We start from the raw sequence: 20,915 nt of genomic DNA, 5'->3' as shown, positions 1-20,915 counted from the left end.
AATTTCTGTGTTCTTCCTTTTTTTTTATGGCTGGCGCGGGGCAGAGGAGTGAGAGGGATCGCGACAGCGGGGCAGAGGAGGGGGACAGAGAGCAGAGGATGGTGACAGCGGGGCAGAGAATGGGGACAGAGAGCAGAGGATGGGGACAGAGAGCAGAGGATGGTGACAGCGGGGCAGAGGATGGGGACAGAGAGCAGAGGATGGTGATGGCGGGGCAGAGGATGGGGACAGAGAGCAGAGGATGGGGACAGCGGGGCAGAGAAGGGTACAGCGGGGCAGAGAAGGGGGACAGTGGGGCAGAGGAGGCGGACAGAGGGCAGAGGAGGCGGACAGAGGGCAGAGGATGGGCACAGCAGGGCAGAGGAGGGGCACAGCGGGGCAGAGGATGGGCACAGTGGAGGGGGACACAGCGTGAGAGGGGCAGTGGAGGGGGACACAGCGTGAGAGGGGCAGTGGAGGGAGGACAGCGTGACAGAGCAGAGGAGGGGGGACAGCGTGACAGAGGGCAGAAGGGGCAGTGGGAGAGAGGGCAGTGTGTCTGGATGCAGAGGGGGCAGTGTGTCTGGATGCAGTGGGGGCAGAGTGCCTGAGGGCAGAGTGTCTGCAGAGGGGGCATTTTTGCATACAACTAAATAAGTATTTCTGTCCTGACCTAAATACTTATTACAATTTTTTGACCCAACTACTTCTAAAACAGGACTGCTCAATAATTATTTTGGAGGGTGCCTTGAAAAAATTTGGAGACTCTAAGGGTGCCGCAAACTGCAAAAATTTGGGAACCACTGTACTAGACAACATGGAACAGGACAGGGAAAATATGTATGTAATTCTATAACTACAATCCCTAACTTGCACAAACATATTAAGTTGTGCAAGCGCAGTGGCGAACGCAGGGGGGGTTTCTGGTTCTCCAGAAACCCCTCCCCTCCGTGAACCAACGGTACTGTACAGCAGCCGCGGCGCTGTCAAAGAAGCGTCCGCGGCAGTGCTGTATTGTAGTATACTACAAAGTGTCTCAGACAATCATGCTGCTCAGACAGGCGCGGGCTGGCAGGTTTCAGCCTGGGGGGCGCACAGGTGGCCGCATCACATCACACGCGATGCGGCCACGTCATAATGATGCGGTCGCAACCCGTGACATGTAATGCGGCCGCCTGTGCGTTGACGCGGCCGCCGGTAATATTAAGCTATTATTGCATCCACGGGGGGTGGGGGAGGGGGGCGGGGTCAGGCGGCCGGCCCGAACAGCCGTTAGACTGAGCGGCCCCCCTGCCCCCCAGTCCAGCCCGCCCCTGTGCTCAGACGTCAAGTATAATGCCCCCGAACCTTCATTTTAGGGGACGCGCTACAACTTGTTATTAGAAATGACTTTTTTTTGTTGCAACATCCTCATCAGCATTTATTTATATATCGCCTTGGATGTCTGAGGTGGAGATATAAAAAATCAGCAAAGGCTGGAAGCACATGCTCTAGAACAGTTATGGACAAAAGGTGGCCCTAGAGCCGCATGTGGCCCTCTAAGCCTTTATTGTTGGCCCCTAGCTTTTACTTTAATGTCAGATTAGTGTGTTATAGCTTGGAGCACTTGTTTAAAATGCCTGCTAATATGTTATTACAGATAAGTGTCTCTTTGATTAAATGTATTGTTTTAACTTATTACTGAGATTAAGGGTAATGAGTGGCCCTTTTGAAGGTTAGAGAGCTGTCCGTGCAGCCCCCAAGTGTATGAGGTTTCTTATCACTGCTCTAGGATCAGGATATTCTTGTGCTAGTTGGAAATGTAAGGCAACATTGGCAAATAAATGTAGATCGATCCATAACATAATACCAACTTTAAGCACAAGTAACAGTTATTGAAAAGCAGCAGTTCTGAGATGCCTGTTCGAATAGTTTGTGTATCTCTACTACTACTAGATGTGCCTACCAGTTGTTATCCACCTGTACATTGGTAACTACTTTTTATGAGGATGAAATTAACTACCTGATTTTTGTTTGGTGCCAAATTTCAATTTTATCTAACATCGTAAGTCATTTCCAGTATATGGAAGGTCAGTCTTACAGAACTGTTCTTCGGCTGTCTTTGTGACATTTAGAAAACCATACATTTTGAATACAGTACATGTAGAAAGAGAAAGAGCAAAGTCAACTACACAAATACTTCAAAGAAGCTTTATATTTTCAAAATCATATTGATATTTACACAATGTGCCTCCAATATACCCAGATTTTCCTCTATGGGCATCAGGAGTATTTAGTGGTTATAAATAGACATACACAACATGCAAATAATAAGTAATTAGTTGTCTTTTTAAACTAATACCTTGGATATGACCCCAACATAATAGGGTTATTTTTAATTGACTAATGTCTACAGATATATAATTTGTATTGAATAGTAAAGACATACAGGGAGTTCTGCATTTAAGAATATAAAATGTAACTGATGCTATGCAATACATGCAATATATTTCCTGAATTACAGCACTTCCGAAAATGTTAAAATTCATGCATTAAATATAGAAATACAATTTATTGTATTATCCACTCAATTATCATAATTTAAGTGCTGGGACAACTGTAAACATATACAGTTCTTCTTTCTCAATCTCCTTAACCCAGATCTAGCAGCCAGAAAGTCAGAAGTCATTTTATGATATTTCCATTATGAAACGAGGATTCACTCTTGTCCTCTTTACTTTGTAAATGAGTTTGTATAAATCCTTTGTGCTTTGGAGAATTGCTGCTACTGCTGGATTTGCTCCTGCTCTGATCTGGTGTTGGCTGAATTGGTAGAGACCTCGAGGCGCTGGACTTGGCCAAGCAGCCACACACAACGCAGAAGAAAGCCCTGCGCATCTCCTTGCTGGCCAGAGTGTAGATGAGAGGATTCAAGGCTGAATTGAGTACAGCAACAGCAATAAACCATTGTGCTCTATATAAAATCAGGCACTCCTTTACTTTGCAAGCAACGTCGATCAAGAGAAGCATAAACAAAGGGGACCAGCAAGCAATAAAAACACCCACAACAATGACAACAGTCCTGAGCAGCGCCATCGATCTCTCGGAATTGTTGTGATTTGTGACTCTTCTGCTGCTGGACTTCACCAAAATATAGATCCGTGCATACAGGATGACTATTGCAATTAAAATGACTATAAAAATACTGATGCAAAATCCAACATACTTTTTGGAATACAATGGTAACACAGTGGAACAGTCATCCAAGTTGTTAAGGCAGTTCCAGCCAAGGATTGGCAAGGCACCTAATGAGAAAGAAATAAGCCAACATGTCCCGATTAGTAGAAATACACGGTATTTCTTGTTGGCATCGTAAGGCCTCATTTTTATCATTGTCAAATGTCTTTCAATAGCAATGGCCAACAAGCTTAATGTCGATGCACCAAGGGCAACAAACATACTGCCCTCTCTGACAAACCACGCTGTCAATGAGATATTACAGGTATTCGCTCCAGACATAAGAATATTTACTATATAAGCTATCCCAGCTAATAAGTCACAAAGTGCAAGGTTTGCAATAAAAAAGTACATCCTATTGTGAAATCGGTTATTTTTCCATATAGCAATAAGAACCATCAGGTTTTCCAGTACTATAAAGCTGCATATGATGAGAAACAGCATACTGGTTTTGTCCATCTGATCAACATTGTATTTTAGGGATTTCCCTGTGTAGTTGTAGTGAAGTTGTATAGTAATGTCACATTTCTGATTTACTTGGAAGATGGGTTTTGTAGTTAATGAGTCTGCAGCCATATTTTCCTGTAGAAGAAAACCTGAGCTTCTACAGTGTAATTTAAATTCAATCCACAAGAGGGCACTGTATCCACATCTTCTGTAACTTCTCTTTGGTGTGAACTTCTGGTTGGAGTGTGCCGTGCATCTTCTTTTCCAGAGTAAAATAAAACAAAATTCCTGTGGGATAAAAAGAAAACATATATAAAAATTGAATAATTCATTTGCGTAGTTGAAAAAAACCCGGTTCAGCTTAAAGTCATATAAAGTGTGATCAAATTATGGACAAAGATGCGGTACAGCTAAATATGCATTGCTGCACATCGCAGTGATGCATATTTAGGTACCGCTAAGATACACCATGCCGGGGCTACTCTGGGAGCCCCGGCGAAGTGACCCCTCTCCTGCGGTCTTTTTTTCCTGCTTACTGGCAGCTTAATGCTGCCGATGACAGGAGGAAGTGCGCACAGCACTTTCACCGTACCGGATTCTGCAAATCCAGAATCCCGTAGAAAATGATAACACCATCTCACGATGGCGTTACCTGTCCGTGCAATTCGAAGCTTATCAAAGCTTCATATATCACACTTTATATATTTTTATTTGTCAATAAAAAAAACTTCTTTTTATTTTTTGGGCAGATTGAATACATGCAACACAACATTTATCAAGCTCTACTGCAAAGCAATTTATATAATATTTTAATTTTAAAAAAGAAAACATGTATTTTGTGCTGCCTATTTGTTTAAAATATAAATTAACTGTAATTAAAGATACTGTTATTTTCATACAACTGTTTACTGTCTCTACAGCTATGACTGAATTGAAAGCTTTCTAAAGCAGGGGCACACATATATTCCTCTAGAATGTAAGCTCTCACCACTAAGTTAACCCGATTGCCAGTTAAATAGCACATCATTTGAAGACTTTTTAAAATTATTTTTGTATTTTAATGAACTTATACACGTCTTCCTTGGGAAAGCTGTGTGTTTATGTTGTACATACACGTGGGTTTACAATATCATTTTTTAGGTTCAATGTAGCAGATCATGTCACTCTAATGCTTTAAATGTTTTAAAAATGAAATAATTTAAGTGAACAAGGCAATGTTCTAACATTCACAAAGAACAATAGTTGTAAAATGAGAGGGCGTGTGCTCTGCTTGCATTTGAACAGTATTTGCATGTAAATATTTAGTTACAGTGACTCTCTGGGCTACTATCTACTTAAATGCTTTGTCAAAATGTAAACTAGCAGACATGTTGCACTCACTTGCCTAGAGACTTATAAAAGAAAGTGCTAATTCTTATTTGTGCCATTATATCAAAAGACAGGGTGTATTTTTGTTGTCTTTTTGGCTCATTTGCAAAAGCTGTATACCTGATTGGCACCAATCTGTGTTGTGATAGAACATTTTAATCCTTTATTGTACAGTACTTCATAATATAGACATAATATAGACACAGCCCTTCCCCCCCCTCCCAACAGTATAGTCAACCTTTGGACATCTGACTACCTCTTCCATATCAGACTGTACATTTAGGGGTATATTTACTAAACTGCAGGTTTGAAACGTGGAGCTGTTGCCTATAGCAACCAATCAGATTCTAGTTGTCATTTTGTAGAATGTACTAAATAAATGATAACTAGAATCTGATTGGTTGCTATAGGCAACATCTCCACTTTTTCAAACCCGCAGTTTAGTAATTATACCATTTAGTATTTCAGTTCATTGCAGTGACAGTATGAGCCATTTACGAATTGGAAAGTGGAGACTAGATATTTATTCATCAATATCTTATATGTATTAGATAGTACAATAAATGTATTAGGTGTACAATAAAATATTAAGTAACATGGTAATAATGAATTACATTCCAATGCATATCATCTTAGTGTATATGAGTGTGTGTGTGTGTAATCTCAGTGACCAAGAAGCATTGCAGCATTTTTGCCATTTACATTGTAATATGTGACTAAAAGTCTTTAAAAGCTCCAAAAATTACCATATACTAAATATAGTTCTCACACAGATATCACATAAAGAAAAAACACCCGTGACCTGCATTTTGAAATTGTGCCATCATTTTACAATGGTGTGTGCTATGGGAAATAGACTACTGTGATTATGGATGACTTTTTTTACTATGGGGACTGCGATGTTCTGCAATGCATGAAGCTCTGAAAAGCTTTGCATTGTGCAAACAGGTAACACCATCTCAGGATGGCGTTACCTGACATTTCCTATGAGATTCTGCTGAAGCCTCTCTGGCTTTGCAGAATCTGATACAGCGTCAGTCTTCCTCTTATCACTGGCAGCACTAAGCTGCCCATAAATAGGAAAATCTAATAGCAGCACAGGGGTCTTTTCGCCAGGGTTCCCAGAGTACCTCCGGCATGGTGCATTGAAGCGGTATCACTGTGTTTTGCAACAATGCATATTTGCTGGTACCGCACATTATTAATGCATAGACCCCTAAATGTCATGTGACAGTTATTAAAAACAAATAAAACATTTTTTTTCAGCTGAGTTCTTTATAACTGACCCACACATTAGGGAATGTAAATGCTGATAAAGATCTGCGTCTCTCATCCACCCTCATTACATCCTCCCATTCCCGGTTACAGGACTTTTTTCGGGCTGCACCCACTCTATGGAACTCTCTCCCTCGCACAATAAGACTCTCCTCTGTTCTACAAACTTTCAAGCGTTCTCTGAAAACCTACCTATTCAGACAAGCTTATAATATTCCTCAACCACCATCTTAACCTCACTACCTTTAGCCTGTTACACAATTTCACAGAAGACAACTACCCCCGGACCAACATTGTTGTGTGACAGGATCATTTAGCCTTTGAGTCACCTTACCTTTGCAGTCTGGCTGGGCCAAGATGCAAAATGTATACTTAACCTCATGTGTCAATCTCCCATTGTCCCATAGATTGTAAGCTTGCGAGCAGGGCCTTCTCACCTCTTTGTCTGTTTTACCCAGTTTGTTTATTAGTTTATTACGTTTGTCCCCAATTGTAAAGCGCTACGGAATATGTTGGCGCTATATAAATAAATGATGATGATGATGATGATGATGATATGCGCCGTATTTTGTGGAAAAATGGCACAGCACATGCTCAGAAAACAACTATACACTAGTGAACGCAAGTGCATCCACTTAATTTTCTAACGCAAAGGACACTTACAACAGCCTATGATTTCAGATTTCAGAAGTGGAGCAGGGGAGGGAATGAGCGTGCACACATAGTTACTGTACAGTAAGGATGTGCCAACGTTGAGCACACGCACCAGAGTCAAAGTCAATCTTTTGGCATTTCTAAGGTACATGTTTTTCAGTCACATCACTTGCACCAGCTACAGGGCAGGTGTAAGTGCTGACTGATATTGATGATGAATGTGTATGTATGCTAGAACATATGTTTGCAGTCAAAAGCTACCGTAAAAATGCATTTTATGTACAGTTGGCATCAAGAACTTCATGCTAAATTAATTTCATGTATAAATAATAAAGAATATATATATAGTATAATTATTAACAGGTAACAATAATCGAACACTTTTTTTCTGTGCGTTCTCCTGCGACTTTATGTTGAACACATGTATTGTTCGTATCTTGCACTACGTTGTTTTTGTTTCAATACGACAAGTGTCGTATTTGCAGAGCGTACCTACACCCATATTCAACAAGAGACATTTCTTCAGATCCACTTTTAGTTGACTATGGATGCACTTATGCCTGATGTACGTGCATTTAAAAAAACAAAAATGCACATTGCCTTCCTTTTTAGTGCCTTGATGGATCAGGCTCAAAATGTTTAGGATGTAAAACACATTTTAGGTCCAGCCATTCAGAATACTTCATAAATACACTGGTATGGGTAGCCAATAAATCTGACCTATTTGGGTAATTTGAGGACAGATTCAAGAAACATTGTAGTGATTAAAGGATTTTTTCCTGCAAAAAGTATATGTGACAGACACATTGAACATGAATAGAGCTGAATGGTATTCTAAAACAAAAACCAAATGTGCTGCTCTCTGTTCATTCTCAATGTGCAGACAAGCAAGACTGCCATAATTGAGTTGATGTGTTTATTGATAGAGAACCCTAACATGACCTACAGATTCCTATAGCTCTGAGACTTTTCTCAGGGAACCTATCCTATTTCATATTGAATTCCCCTGGTGAATTTGCAGTAACTATTTCCTCCGGAGCAAATTCCAGTCTGACCACCCTTTCACAAACCAACATTTTATTTTACCAGCCTAATCCTTTGCCTAAACCCTTACATTGATCTCTGAATTAAGTACATGTTTGAAAAGACAGCAAAAAAGTAAGTGCATATAGTTATTTTGGTATATGAATTACTATAATTTAATTGTGTACAATAATTAGTATGTTTTCATTTTAAAAATGTAGTTATTGGTATTGTTATTTTTGTATGTCAATCTAACTTAAAAAAACTGTATCTAAGAAAAAAAATCGATATTCCCATGAATTTACTGCATTGTATGCAGATTTCACAAATTACTGACTAAATTGTGAACATGTTTCTCAGTGTTAAAGTACACAGCACTTCAGCTAGACATGTGTCATTCATACAGCTAAATGCAGTAAGATGTTATTCTTTCTGAGTATCACTCAGGGGCGGACCTAGACTTTATGTTTTAGGGGGGCGATTTTGCATAATCACGCCCCTCCTTTAATCTAATTGGCTGGCCCGTGTTTAGCCCCGCCCTCTGCTCGCGATTGGCTCCGTCCCCTCCCATTTTGATCAGCAGCTGGGACCTATTTTAAAGAATGCCCGATCGCCCCCCTGAATCCGCCACTGGTATCACTTAGCTGCCACGGTGGGACTTTAATAATAAATTACATCGATAAGTGATTATCTATCACCGCAATAATCAGAAATAGAAAATCAGCCTTATCGCAAGATATTAATAACTAGACCCCGTAGTGTGATTATGTCTATTGAATATAGCTGTAAATGGTCAATTTTAGGCTTTACCTTAGTAGTTTTGTATAGCATAATAGTACCAAATAATCTGTTCCTGACCCTCTACATCTATGGGCCCCGGTGCACGGCACCTGCCGCACCAATTGTAGTTCCACCACTGCTGTCTCTTTTCTCTTACTCTGTTCCCTTCTTTCCACATCCCCCTTCTTTCTATCTGGCCACTCAAAAAAATAAAATTACTTCAAAAATGCCAAGCCCCCAAAAACAGCCCCCAAATTATTTGTACACTGCCCCCATTCCACTCAGGCACTCACAATCCCCGACCCATTGCTAATTGCTTATTAACAACTGAAAAACTCAAAAACTAATGGCCACTAATTAATGATTGCCAATAATTCCTTCCACCCTGCTCACAAAGTGCACTTATCTTGTCAGTCAGGACAAGCAATCCTGCAGAGGACGGCGGGAGATCACATGGTGCTGTCTGCACTGCCCTCCCTCCTCCTCCTTCTCTGATCTGCAGCCATATGGAAGCGTTTGCTCCAATCATGTGACGGGAACTTCACCCATGGTCCCAGCTCTATTTTATTCAATAGTGGTCAGAGCAGGGACATAAACCTGGGAGGAGGTCGGGTGCACGGATGTAACCTACCTGTTGATTAATAATGGGTTAGAATATCACATGTCATCCCCCTTTACCGGAACAGCTGTAATCTTAAAGATAGATTATACTAAAAGTACTAATTTTAAAATGAATATAGGCTTTATAGAGGCTTTTCCTGATGAATAAAAATGATGAATTTTATACAAAACTTATTGAATGGTATCGTCAGCTAACCAAGTATCTACCACAATTCATGTTAATTTGGCCAGTGGTGGAGCACTGTGCCATTGAAATCTATTACTAATATTTCCAATTCCTTTTTCAAACACAATGAAATACCTCAGTAATACAAATAAATGTAGAGAGATATGATATGTCCAGAATTACTTACTCCATGGGGTATATTTACTAAACTGAAGCTTTAAAAAAGTGGAGATGTTGCCTATAGCAGCCAATCAATTCTACTTTTCGTTTATTTAGTACATTCTACAAAATGACAGCTAGAATCTGATTGGTTGCTATAGGCAAATCTCCACTTCATCAAACCTGCAGTTTAGTAAATTATACCCCCATATGTTTTATATTTTACAAGTATGGGATATTTTATCCAGAAACTTCCGAAAAACAGAAAAAACACGCTATTAATTGCTCCTGTTTTAAAATAACCTCATACACACTGGTATGATCGCAGAGTGGTTTTTTCTACAGTTAGTCTGAGGAGCACTACCAAACAATTTTACCAAGGGGAAGGGGGGAGTGTGCCACTGTGGGTAAGCATAGGAGTATTTTTATATGCTATTTGTTATTTTTATTGAATAATAGATATTCATACACAAAAAAGTTAGGATATTTTTTCTCTTTAATGATGAAAAGCTTACTTTAAGCTATTAATCCATATCATATAGCCTATGAATATTTATGAGCATATTTCTGTATGTTCTGAAAACCCCCCGCAGTCAATGAACAGATTAACTGTCTAACCAGTTTAGATTCTACATTATAAAAGATATCAGGTATCCGACAAGTCTGGTCTTATAAAAATGTAATTCTGCAGGTTTAGAGCAGATCTTTTTTCTTATTCTTCTCACCTTACTGTAATATAGCTAGACTATATGCTTGCAGGGTAAGTACATATTGGATGCATTGTTGATTAATGACAGATGCACCTAAGTATGGTACATTATTGTAGCTTGTAGCTGAAAAACAATGTTTGCCACCTCCTAGGCCAGAAGGCAGTAATGGTATTCTGAACACTACCAGCCATAAGATCCATGTTTAATAATGTAAGTATTGGGCTCCTATTACGGACATGTCAAGTACAAATTATATATAAGTATGTACAAAATATGATATATATGCATAATACAGGTTTTGGTATTCTATCCTTTAGCAATGTCTGTTTATTTTTGTACATATAAGTTCAGTGAGTAAATCATGTTGCCCATAAGCAACATTTTCAAAACCGTTCAGCAAAATATTTGCCTCATTCCAGTTTCGTGTGTGTCAGCAGCGAAATTTGCTCTTAAGTGTTCCCAGTCCTATTTCCACCACTCCCCACACCAGAACGAATTGTCCACCATAGATACAGCTCTACATATTCTGAATACAGTGCCTAATGGCATTCCCCATAATGGCAAACATAAAGCGGAAATTAAGAAATGTTTTTCCAGAACTTCTCATATATGTGATCTGCCTGTTCTGCCGTGAAGCTCAATTGGTGTGAAATTCCACCATTATACTTGCGCATGATTTAGTTGTGAGCATAAAGTGGAGATACCTTTTTACGTATATGTATGCTGCAACATTGACTTCAGACTTATATTTATATTAAGTTCCCAACTACGGTCTGTGGAGCCTGATGTAGCCTAAAGAATGTCTGCAATAAGCAACAGCCACATAAAGGCTAAGATGGTCATTTGTTTGTCATGCTCTGCGACAGCTGGTACTTATTTAAAGACGGTGGACTCCTAAATTGTATGTGAGATTCATGATTCCAGATCCCTACATTGGGACTTAAAATTCTGCTGGAAGTTTTGAAGCCAGAGTGCCATATGTTTGAATAACCATTTGCGGATGCCTATTATCAGAAAGTTATCTTCTTGTCATCTGAGATTAAGCTGGTCACTGCAGACTCTAGCTGAGAGCTGAGCTTGCATAGATTTTACCACTTTTGATTCAGTCATGTCTCCTGTAATGGATATATTTATTGATATGTAAGATCCCTGCGAGTCATATTTTCTTTGCATGGCACATGTAAGTCAGAGTAATTGAATATTACTCCAAAATTCTGTGTCCTCATACGGGACATCTAGGAACAGATCAAATAGTGGAAATAATCAAACAGGGTGTAAGAGTTTTATGGACTGAGCACAGATAATGGAAAGAGCAATCCAGTTTTCTGTCTAACAATAGAAGCCAAACATATACATATACACAAAAAGTATACCAACCCTAATTAGAAATATGTTTAGTAATACAATTTTAGTAATACATTTAAGTTATTGTTGTGAGCATATGTGTCAGAAGTACAGTGAACATAGTGACTGTACAGCAGTATATATTGATTAATAAACCTAGTTTATCACATAATAAAATACACATAGCTATAGAACGCAACATATCTGCCTACTAGCAGTCCATTAAAAAACTGCATTAGTTTGTAAACCAATATATACATATTATTAAATTATTACCAGCACTGATTACTATATACTTAATTCAATATGCATCTTGTAGATTTATTGGATCTAATAACTTCAAAAATGCTAGTGACACAAGCAAGATAGAGTATGAGGACTGATATAGCCAGCCTGTATTGATAAAGTACTAACAAGATATGTAGCATAACCACAGATAACAACATTTGTTTAACCCCAGCAGAAAACATTTAGTGTAAATATCTAAAGTATAATGAATACAAATGAATCTATATTATGGTTTTCTGGCAGTGTTAAGCATCGTGCATAATTTCTATCAGACTAAAATCACAGTCTGTACATTACATTGGCATCTATACAAACTGTAAAATTAACCTCTACTATATTTTTTATGTACGTATGTATGTATGTATGTATGTATGTATGTATGTATTTTACATTTACACAATAAACTATTGAGGCACTTTCAAGCTGTTGTAGCAAGTAATGGACTATAGGTGTAGATACAGTTTTGAACATTATAATAACCCCATGTTTCACAGTGTATAGAAGCATCTATTAGTGTTGAATGCAGACTATTATGTTTTTTTCATAGAAAGTGCAGTCACTTACCTAAAGTTTGTGATACTTTTTCAAATTCCAATAAAAAAAAAATCTATCCCAGACGTCTTTTAAATTATTCCAAACTCGTAAGAGCGACAGGCATTCCCCAGTGTAGTGGGATACAGAGAGTTCATCTATGTAGACCTGGCAGTATCATCATCAGGATTTTTCTGCTCTGACAAGGGATTTTCAGACATACGCTGGGCTGTGTTCTCCATCCACTCTGTAGGATGTAAATGAGTACAACACAACCCCTCTCCCTGTGAGTCTCATTACAGACCCTCCTCCCCTGTCCTTCTATCAGCGTAGCTGCTATGCACATTGTAATGGTAATACTGCAGTGCCAAAGGGCATGGTTTTTCATGGTACACAGATTATAAAGAAAAAAGGTTGACCACCGCACCAGGCAATCACTCAACCTATATCTTATATGTAGTATATAATTATATTACTGAAATCCAGCAATTAATAATGAGGGGTGGTGCTCCCCTGCCATGTATAACTCATAGAAATTTAACAAAGAAAAAAAGAAGGGAGAAACGTGGATTTTAACACAGATAAAATACGTTTTAAAGTTTTATTCTATTGGCAACTGAGGTAGTAAGTGAAAAAGCAATAGTGTAAGTAAATGATGTCTGTTACTGCTAAATTTCCGGGTGTGGGTGAAAACAGGAATTGTCGGAATGCCGGAACGCCAGAATGATTTGGCTCCCTGCAGCGCCCTCTGCTGCTTGGTGTCTTGAGTGAAGCTTGTTGTTGTTTTCTTTGCCTGTATAGTGCATTCTGCTCTGCTACACAGATATGTTCTCTGTATTGTGTGGAACTGTGACACATATCATATTGCATTTATAATGTATTGTGTGCACATATATATATATATATATACACATAATATATTTAAATATATTTCTGTATATCATAGGTATATATTCTAGTTATCCCTTCCACCTGCCTGAATGCCTGAATGTATGTCGGAATGAAGCGCTGAGTGCATCCTTTCCGGCTGCCGGAATGGAGCTCCAAGGACCTTGGCCATCCATTCTGGCTACCAGAATGGATGTCTCAATATCTTAGTCATTCATTTCGGGTGCCGGAATGGATGTCTGAGTACCTTAGTCATCCATCCTGGCTACCGGAATTGGGCTCTAAGTATCTTAGACAACTATTCCAAGTGCCGGAATGGGGCTATACCCATTTTTCTGGCTGCCAGAATGGGTCTGCAGGTACATTACCCATTCATTTCGGCTGCCAGAATTATTAATATAAACAAAACATTATTCCGACATCCAGAATGGATCACTAAGATACTCAGACATCTATTCCGGCACCTGAAATGGATGATTAAGGTACTCAGACATCCATTCCGGGTGCAGGAATTCACGCACCCGGCCTGGATAGCTATGGAACTCTGAGACCCATTCTGGCACCCAGAATGGATAGCTATGGTACTGGCAGACTGATTTCGGCACCTGGAATGGATGGGTAAGGTACTGGCAGTCCCAAGCCGGCACCCGGAACGGATGGGTAAGGTATTCGCAGACCCATTCCGGCACCCGGAATGAATGCTAAGGTACTGGCAGACCCTTTCCGGCACCCAGAATGGATGGTTACGGTCCTTGTAACTCCATTCTGGCACCTGGAATGGAAGGGTATGGTGCTCAGAGCCCCATTGCTGCAGATGGAATGGATGGCTAAGGTCCTCGTAGCTCAATTACGGCAGCCGGAATGGATGGGTAATGCACTCAGCGCTCCATCCCAACATACATGCAGGCAGGTAGAACAGATAACTAGAATATATAGCTATAATACACAGAAATATATATAAATATAGTGTGTGTGTGTGTGTGTGTGTATATATATATTTATATATATATATGTATATATATATATATATATATATCTATCTATCTATATATATATATATATATATATACACACATACACACACACACACACACACACATACATACACACAATACAATATATATGCAATATAATATGTGTAAGAGTTGTTCCACACTTTACAGAGAACATATCTGTGTAGCAGAACAGAATGCACTATACAGGCAGATAAAACACAACAAGCTTCACTCAAGACACCAAGCAGCAGAGGGTGATATAGTAAGCTGACGCATTCCGGCATTTCGGCTTTTACTTAATCCCCAGAACTTCGCTGCACTTATTAACATTTGTAAAACAAAAGTAGGGGCTTCTTGCTTTTTGGGAAGGTGAATCTATGATCAATGTTTACAAAACAGTCTAAGCCAGGGGTTAGGTCAGTGTTGGCTAACCTGTGACACTCCAGGTGTTGTGAAACTACAAGTCCCAGCATGCTTTGCCAATATATAGCAGCTTATTGCTGGGTACTCTGTCCTCCGGGAGGACAGGTCATGTGACAGGTGTAGGAGGGGTCGTGGTGACATCTTTGCGTCACCATAGTGCCGGAATTCACGGAATTGCATAGCGGGGACGGGGCTTAATGATGCGATTAAGTCCCACCTCAGATATTCAGTGCCGTGAATCGTGAATATAACCACATTTTTTAGGATCCGGGAGGTTTGCCTACTTTTCCGGGAGTCCAGTAGGACCCCCTGAAATTCGAGTCCGGAAAATCTGGGAGAGTAGGCAAGTATGTTAGATTTTTGGTCCAAGGGCCGCATTAGAAGATTTGAATGGGCAACAATAAAACATCTTGCTTAGCATGTACTATGGGGAACAGAGGAACCTCTAGGCTGCAAAGCTATGCTATTTCATTTATTCAATGCTAAATATGGAATACAGACTCTGTACAAGTTAGTCATAGGATGGAAAGCTGTGCTATTTTATTAGTTCTATAGTAAATATATAATTCATGCACCGCCAATCGTTACTGGAATCAGTAGTGATGTTTTTTTATGTTAGTTACTTCTGTAAATTATTGGTTTAAAATTTTTATTTGCTGTTTATGAAGTGCAAGATTAGTTGGGGGTTAACACATACTTGCCAACTCTCCCTGAATATCAGGGAGGCTCCCTGAAATAGGGGTGCTCTTCCTCACTCCCTTAAGAGTCTGGCATTCTCCCTGATGCTGAGCCAGTACAAGAGGTGGTTGGCTTCGCCATCTGTGGCATGATGACACAGTTCAGAAATTGTGTCCTATGTCCATGTATTGATGCCTATGGAGATGGCCATTTTCATGGAGACCAAGATTTAATCAAAGACTGACAGGTAAGACAACATGATTTCTGTTATGGAGACAGAAATGTAAAAGACACCTCAGTCTCTAGATATTCAGTAGCTGCTTTTCTTTAACGCATAGTTGCCTACTCTCCCAGAATGTCCGGGCGACTCCCGCATTTCTGGGAGACCATCCGGGCTCACGGGAGAGCAGGGCAACCTCGAGGCTCTCACCCCCGCGATAGATAAGTGGTGGTGGAGGGGGGGGCCTTAATGACACAATTATTGCATCGTCTTAGCCCCGGCCCCTGCTGTAATTGGCCATATTTGTGACAATCGTTTAGGGGCTGGTGCCAAAATGATTTGATTCATCAAGCCCTGCCCCCGCATGCCCACCTGCTCCGGGATCTCCCTGAAGCCAACTAGGAAAAGTTGGCGAGTATGGGTTAACACTGAAACCTGATCACATTGCTCCCTACTTATTTAGTCTGTGTAGGCTGTTTTAAGCCAGTGGTAGTCTGTATAGCCAGTTGGAGTGTGGTTTATTACAAGTGTCTATGCAGATTATATAGCATAGTAAGAGTTACACAGGAAGGGAAAGCTTTATTTGAAAACATAAAAGTACAACATCCAAAAACTCTGCTGTGATTTTTTGTTACCCTCCATCTCCTACACTGGATTTGACTACTGCCTGGATTCTCCATACTTAACTGTTTGCAATCCATGCTTCTTACAGCTGCTGTGTCACTATAGTTTTGTACCTCTTACTTTAGCTGCTGTTTGTGTTCTCACATTTACACGTACCCTCACTTCATCTCATATGTGCTAATTTTCTTCTTTTTACCAAGAATTACCAATAAACTTTACGCTTTCTCATTCATGCTCCCAATTACCAATTACTCATATTCCCTTTCCAGTTGTTAGCAATCTAGGTACCAGCAATGGTGAGAACCTCCCTTGCCTCTCTTTAGTGGTTAACCAGTCCAAGGCTCCTTGCTTTACTGAGCCTATGGGACCTGCGGCCTATGTACCACCTGGGCCTCTGCACCACCTGAAAGATCTCCATGTGTCCAGTCAACCACTAAATGGTTGAACGCTCATTGTGCTAAGCTTATTTCCCCTTTCTTGCCTCTCTACACCTCCCTCTAGATTGTAAACTCTAATGGACAGGGCTCTCTACCCTATGTCTCTTGTTTGTCCACACGGTGTCGTCCTTATTTGTCCCTGTCATGGCTTGTGCTGAGTTTTTCTGTATGGTATGCTATTTCTGTATGGTATGCCTCCTCTCCTCCTGTTCTCCACCACCTTAACTCTGCTCTCCGGCTCCTTGTCTCTTCCGTGAGGCCCTTCTACCCCTCTCTCTACCCCCGGGGCCTCTCACCTTTCATCTAGCTGTACTTTGAGCTTCCGAGTTACTGTGCTTTTTGTTAACTGTTCCGTGCTGTCTCACCCTGTACCGTGTTTCTGTCTGTCCGTGTACGGCGCTACGGATACCTAGTGGCGCCATATAAATAAATACTAATAATGATTATAATAATAATAATATTTGTTTTGTTAATTGCATTCATACATTTATTATTTTGCTCAACTGTTCGAATGTTCTTATTATTATGTATACTGTTTTCATGCTTTAGCAGAACTCAATATCTCCTTCACACCTACCAACAGTTGTATCTGCTCCACAATGAATCTACCTCAGCTATGGCTATTGATGACATCTTTTGAAACATACCTTGTTATATATAAGTGACCCAAGTCACTGATATCCTGTACAATGAACAAAAGCAAAAATATCATTGATCAAACTATATAAAAAAAGACCTTCCTCTAATTTAAATATTATACCCCGAAAAACTGAGCTGCTTGCCCTTTTTTATTTTGTTTCTTGCACTGTTATCTTGTGCAAGCCATAGCTATTGAAATGGACAGGCAGGGAATTTGTTTTCTTGTGCCTAGCTTTGTCCAATTTTATGCTCCAATTAATACTTTCATCCATTTCCCAATTCATCACATGAAATTGTCAGTAAATTCAGCACAGGTGTTGAAACTAGTGCTGTGTGGAGACTGCAATCATAAACGGTCGGCTGGGTTTTGTACTTGACATTGTATGAAATCAGGGTAATAAAAATACATCTGTGTCTGTGTGTATATAACACATATCATCTTGTTGTGGTTATATATAACTTAGACCAGGCCCATGCACAGACTTCTCCTTTTAACTCTCATACAAAATTAGATTAAAAAAAGCAGATAATTTTATTATATGATAAAAGCAATAACAATACATTTGGACAGTTTACTTGGTGTCTTTCCACCTGCATTTTACCATTTTTAAAAACGCGGTTTGATGTATATTATTTTATCACCTTTGTTAATATTGAGTTTATTGGGAAAGATCTAAATATACATATTATGCATACTTGCCAACATTTTTTTTTCTTTTTCCAGGAGATGCCGGCTGGGACGTGGGCGTGCAGGGGGCGGGGCTGCGAAATCGCGTCATTTTGGCCCGCCCCCGTGACGGAATGACGCAAATCGCGTCATTTTACAGTGGGGGCGGGGCTAAACGCCGCGATTCCGGGTGAATCGCGGCGTTTAAACTAAATTTTTCCCCCTTCCTATCAGGGAGATTGCCACACTCGTCCGGGAGACTCTCGCAAAATGCGGGAGTCTCCCGGACAATCCGGGAGAGTTGGCAAGTATGATATTATGTGTTTGCAATCCATTTTAACATGTGGTCAACTTGCAAGAAGAAGAAAGGATAACAAAGAAAGAACATGCTACACATACGAATAAATCAGTTTAAAAAGGAAATAAAAATGCAATACATTTTTTAACACACCATGTGGAAAACAGATCTAAAGACATGCTTTTTAGTGCTAAATACACACTGATGTGCTGATAACCTTAATGAAGACTCTTTCTTCATATGCAAGCAAGAAAACAACACAAAACTCTCAAAACAAATCGAGAAACTTCAATTTGTCTAAACCACAATTTTGCAATAAATTTAAAGATGGACAGGTATCTTTCTTTATTGTGCAGCCTCCAATATCAGAGAGAAAGCTCCAGTCTACAGGTTGATGGACTTCAAGGGTGTGGATATAGTTCTTAATTTTCTTATATGTAGCCTTCTTATTTTAAATATACTAAGAAATAATTTTTGTTCTTTGTTTGAAAGTGACATAACTTTTGGGGGGTTTACAGGGACAATGAATTTTTTTTTTATGTTTTGTGTCAATATGTTTCTACAAGAGACCTATACACCAGTCACGTCTCATTTTCTATAATCTTCAGTGATTTAGGAAACCAAAGGCCACACTACCTCCTCTGTACTTATATAGAGAGGCAAATAAGGGCCCACCTGCTACAGCTGTCATATGACAAAACACAAAACGCGTGACACACACAAAAAAACAGATGACGAGATAAACAGTGGGACCTGAGGTTTTCAGACAGATTTCTGAAAATGTTTCTGTTTTGCTCCAATGGCTGCATAAAGAGATAGTACTCATTTGAATGGGCTGCAAAATAACTTGCTTAAATATGTAAAACGCATAGAATTTACCATGGGAACAGAGGACGACTTTGCAGTTTGCCATACCACAGTTATGCCATGCCTCAAATGACCAGGTCAAAAGATATGTGGATATGTGGAGAATTGAAAAAAATGGTGCTTGTGATCCGGGAGAGTAGACAACTATGATTTAGGGTGAGTATTAATGTTATGTGGGGTCTGGTTGGACTAATACTAGTAAAACCTTCCCCACAGTCAGTGCAATATACAAGATATATCTCTATCTCCCTCTCAGTATATGTGTTCATCAAATGACCAGGCTCTCTCTGTCTGGTAAAGTGCATGTGGTTAGTTCTCGGAGACTGGATAGGAACCCAATGGCAGGAAGGAAGGTTGACCAACAGGAGATTAGATGGTAAGAATGGTCAAATGTAGCTGGTACGGTACTCAGAGAGGCCATAAGATCCAATGGTTAGGGAAGAAGTCGAGGACAAGCCGAGGTCGGTACATGACTAGTAGATGTCTGCAGTTAGGAAAAGCAACAGGAGCTAGATCACAGGCAATAATCAGGCACTGGAGACAGGAACTGGTCAGGCTTTTACAGGAAGTCAAGGGGTGGAATTAAGGCATGCTGGAACATCAGGAGATCACTGGGACTGATCTGGAACACAGGATAAAGGCAAGGAACTGTCCAGCAGCCAGAATAGCTCAGTCAGTAGAGCAGCAGTTCACAGAGGCAGAAGCCCTGGGTTTGAATCCTGACAGAGGGACATGTGGGATTGTGTAATGGGTATGCAAAGGGCATTTGGGGAAGTCTGTGGAACATGTGAGAATGTCTGTGGGGCATATGGGGTGATCTGACGGTCATGTGAGGAGGCCTAAGGAGCATGTAAAGAACATGTGGGGAGGTCTGAGGGGCATGTAAGGGGCATGTTGGAACGTCTGAACTGGATATAAAGGATATCATCATCATCAGTTATTTATATAGCGCCACTAATTCCGCAGCGCTGTACAGAGAACTCATTCACATCAGTCCCTGCACCATTGGAGCTTAAAGTCTAAATTCCCTAACATACATACAAACACAGAAAGGGAGACTAGGGTCAATTTGATAGCAGCCAATTAACCTATCATTATGTTTTTGAAGTTTGGGAGGAAACCGGAGCACCCGGAGAAAACCCACGCAAACATGGGGAGAACATACAAACTCCACACAGATAAGGCCATGGTCAGGAATCAAACTCATAGCCCCAGTGCTGTAAAGCAGAAGTATAGGGAGGTCCAGGTGTCATGAATCCACACTACACCTTTGTGTCCATCTTATCAAGGGGGGACAGTGGTGGTGAAGGAGAAGTGGGGGAGCTGTGCCGGTAGCCTTGATGGAGACTTAGGGCCTTATTCACAGTCGGATATAACATTTTTGTAGCATAAATAAACACATTTCCATATCTAGCATGCACACCAAAATACATCTGCATGTAGATTTGAGCAACCTCTTACTCCTGCAGAAGCAGTATTGGGACAGGCAAGCATAAATTTAATACAGTACGTATGTGTATATAGTACAGTAAAGGTGTGTATAGATAACAGTAGGACATAATGAAATTTGGATGTATCCCCAAATACGCTTCTTAGGAGACAAGTCTTTCACGGGTTC

The 20,915-nt window shown here is 40.1% G+C and overlaps 1 protein-coding gene across 1 annotated transcript; it reads right to left on the bottom strand.

The window, feature by feature from the left end:
• Positions 1-1,386: 1,386 nt before the first annotated feature.
• S1PR3 (sphingosine-1-phosphate receptor 3) lies at positions 1,387-12,813 on the bottom strand. Its single transcript, XM_075211125.1, has 2 exons — positions 12,595-12,813; positions 1,387-3,930 (listed from the first exon to the last, which is right to left on the bottom strand). Exon 2 carries the CDS (start codon positions 3,769-3,771, stop codon positions 2,644-2,646), a length of 1,128 nt encoding a protein of 375 aa, XP_075067226.1. The 5' UTR covers positions 3,772-3,930; positions 12,595-12,813; the 3' UTR covers positions 1,387-2,643.
• Between the last annotated feature and the right edge of the window lie 8,102 nt (positions 12,814-20,915).

Source organism: Mixophyes fleayi, chromosome 1, assembly GCF_038048845.1.
Source record: "Mixophyes fleayi isolate aMixFle1 chromosome 1, aMixFle1.hap1, whole genome shotgun sequence".
Classification (NCBI taxonomy): domain Eukaryota; kingdom Metazoa; phylum Chordata; class Amphibia; order Anura; family Limnodynastidae; genus Mixophyes; species Mixophyes fleayi.
Note: the sequence above shows the minus strand (reverse complement) of the source record. Positions and strands in the feature narration are given on the sequence as shown.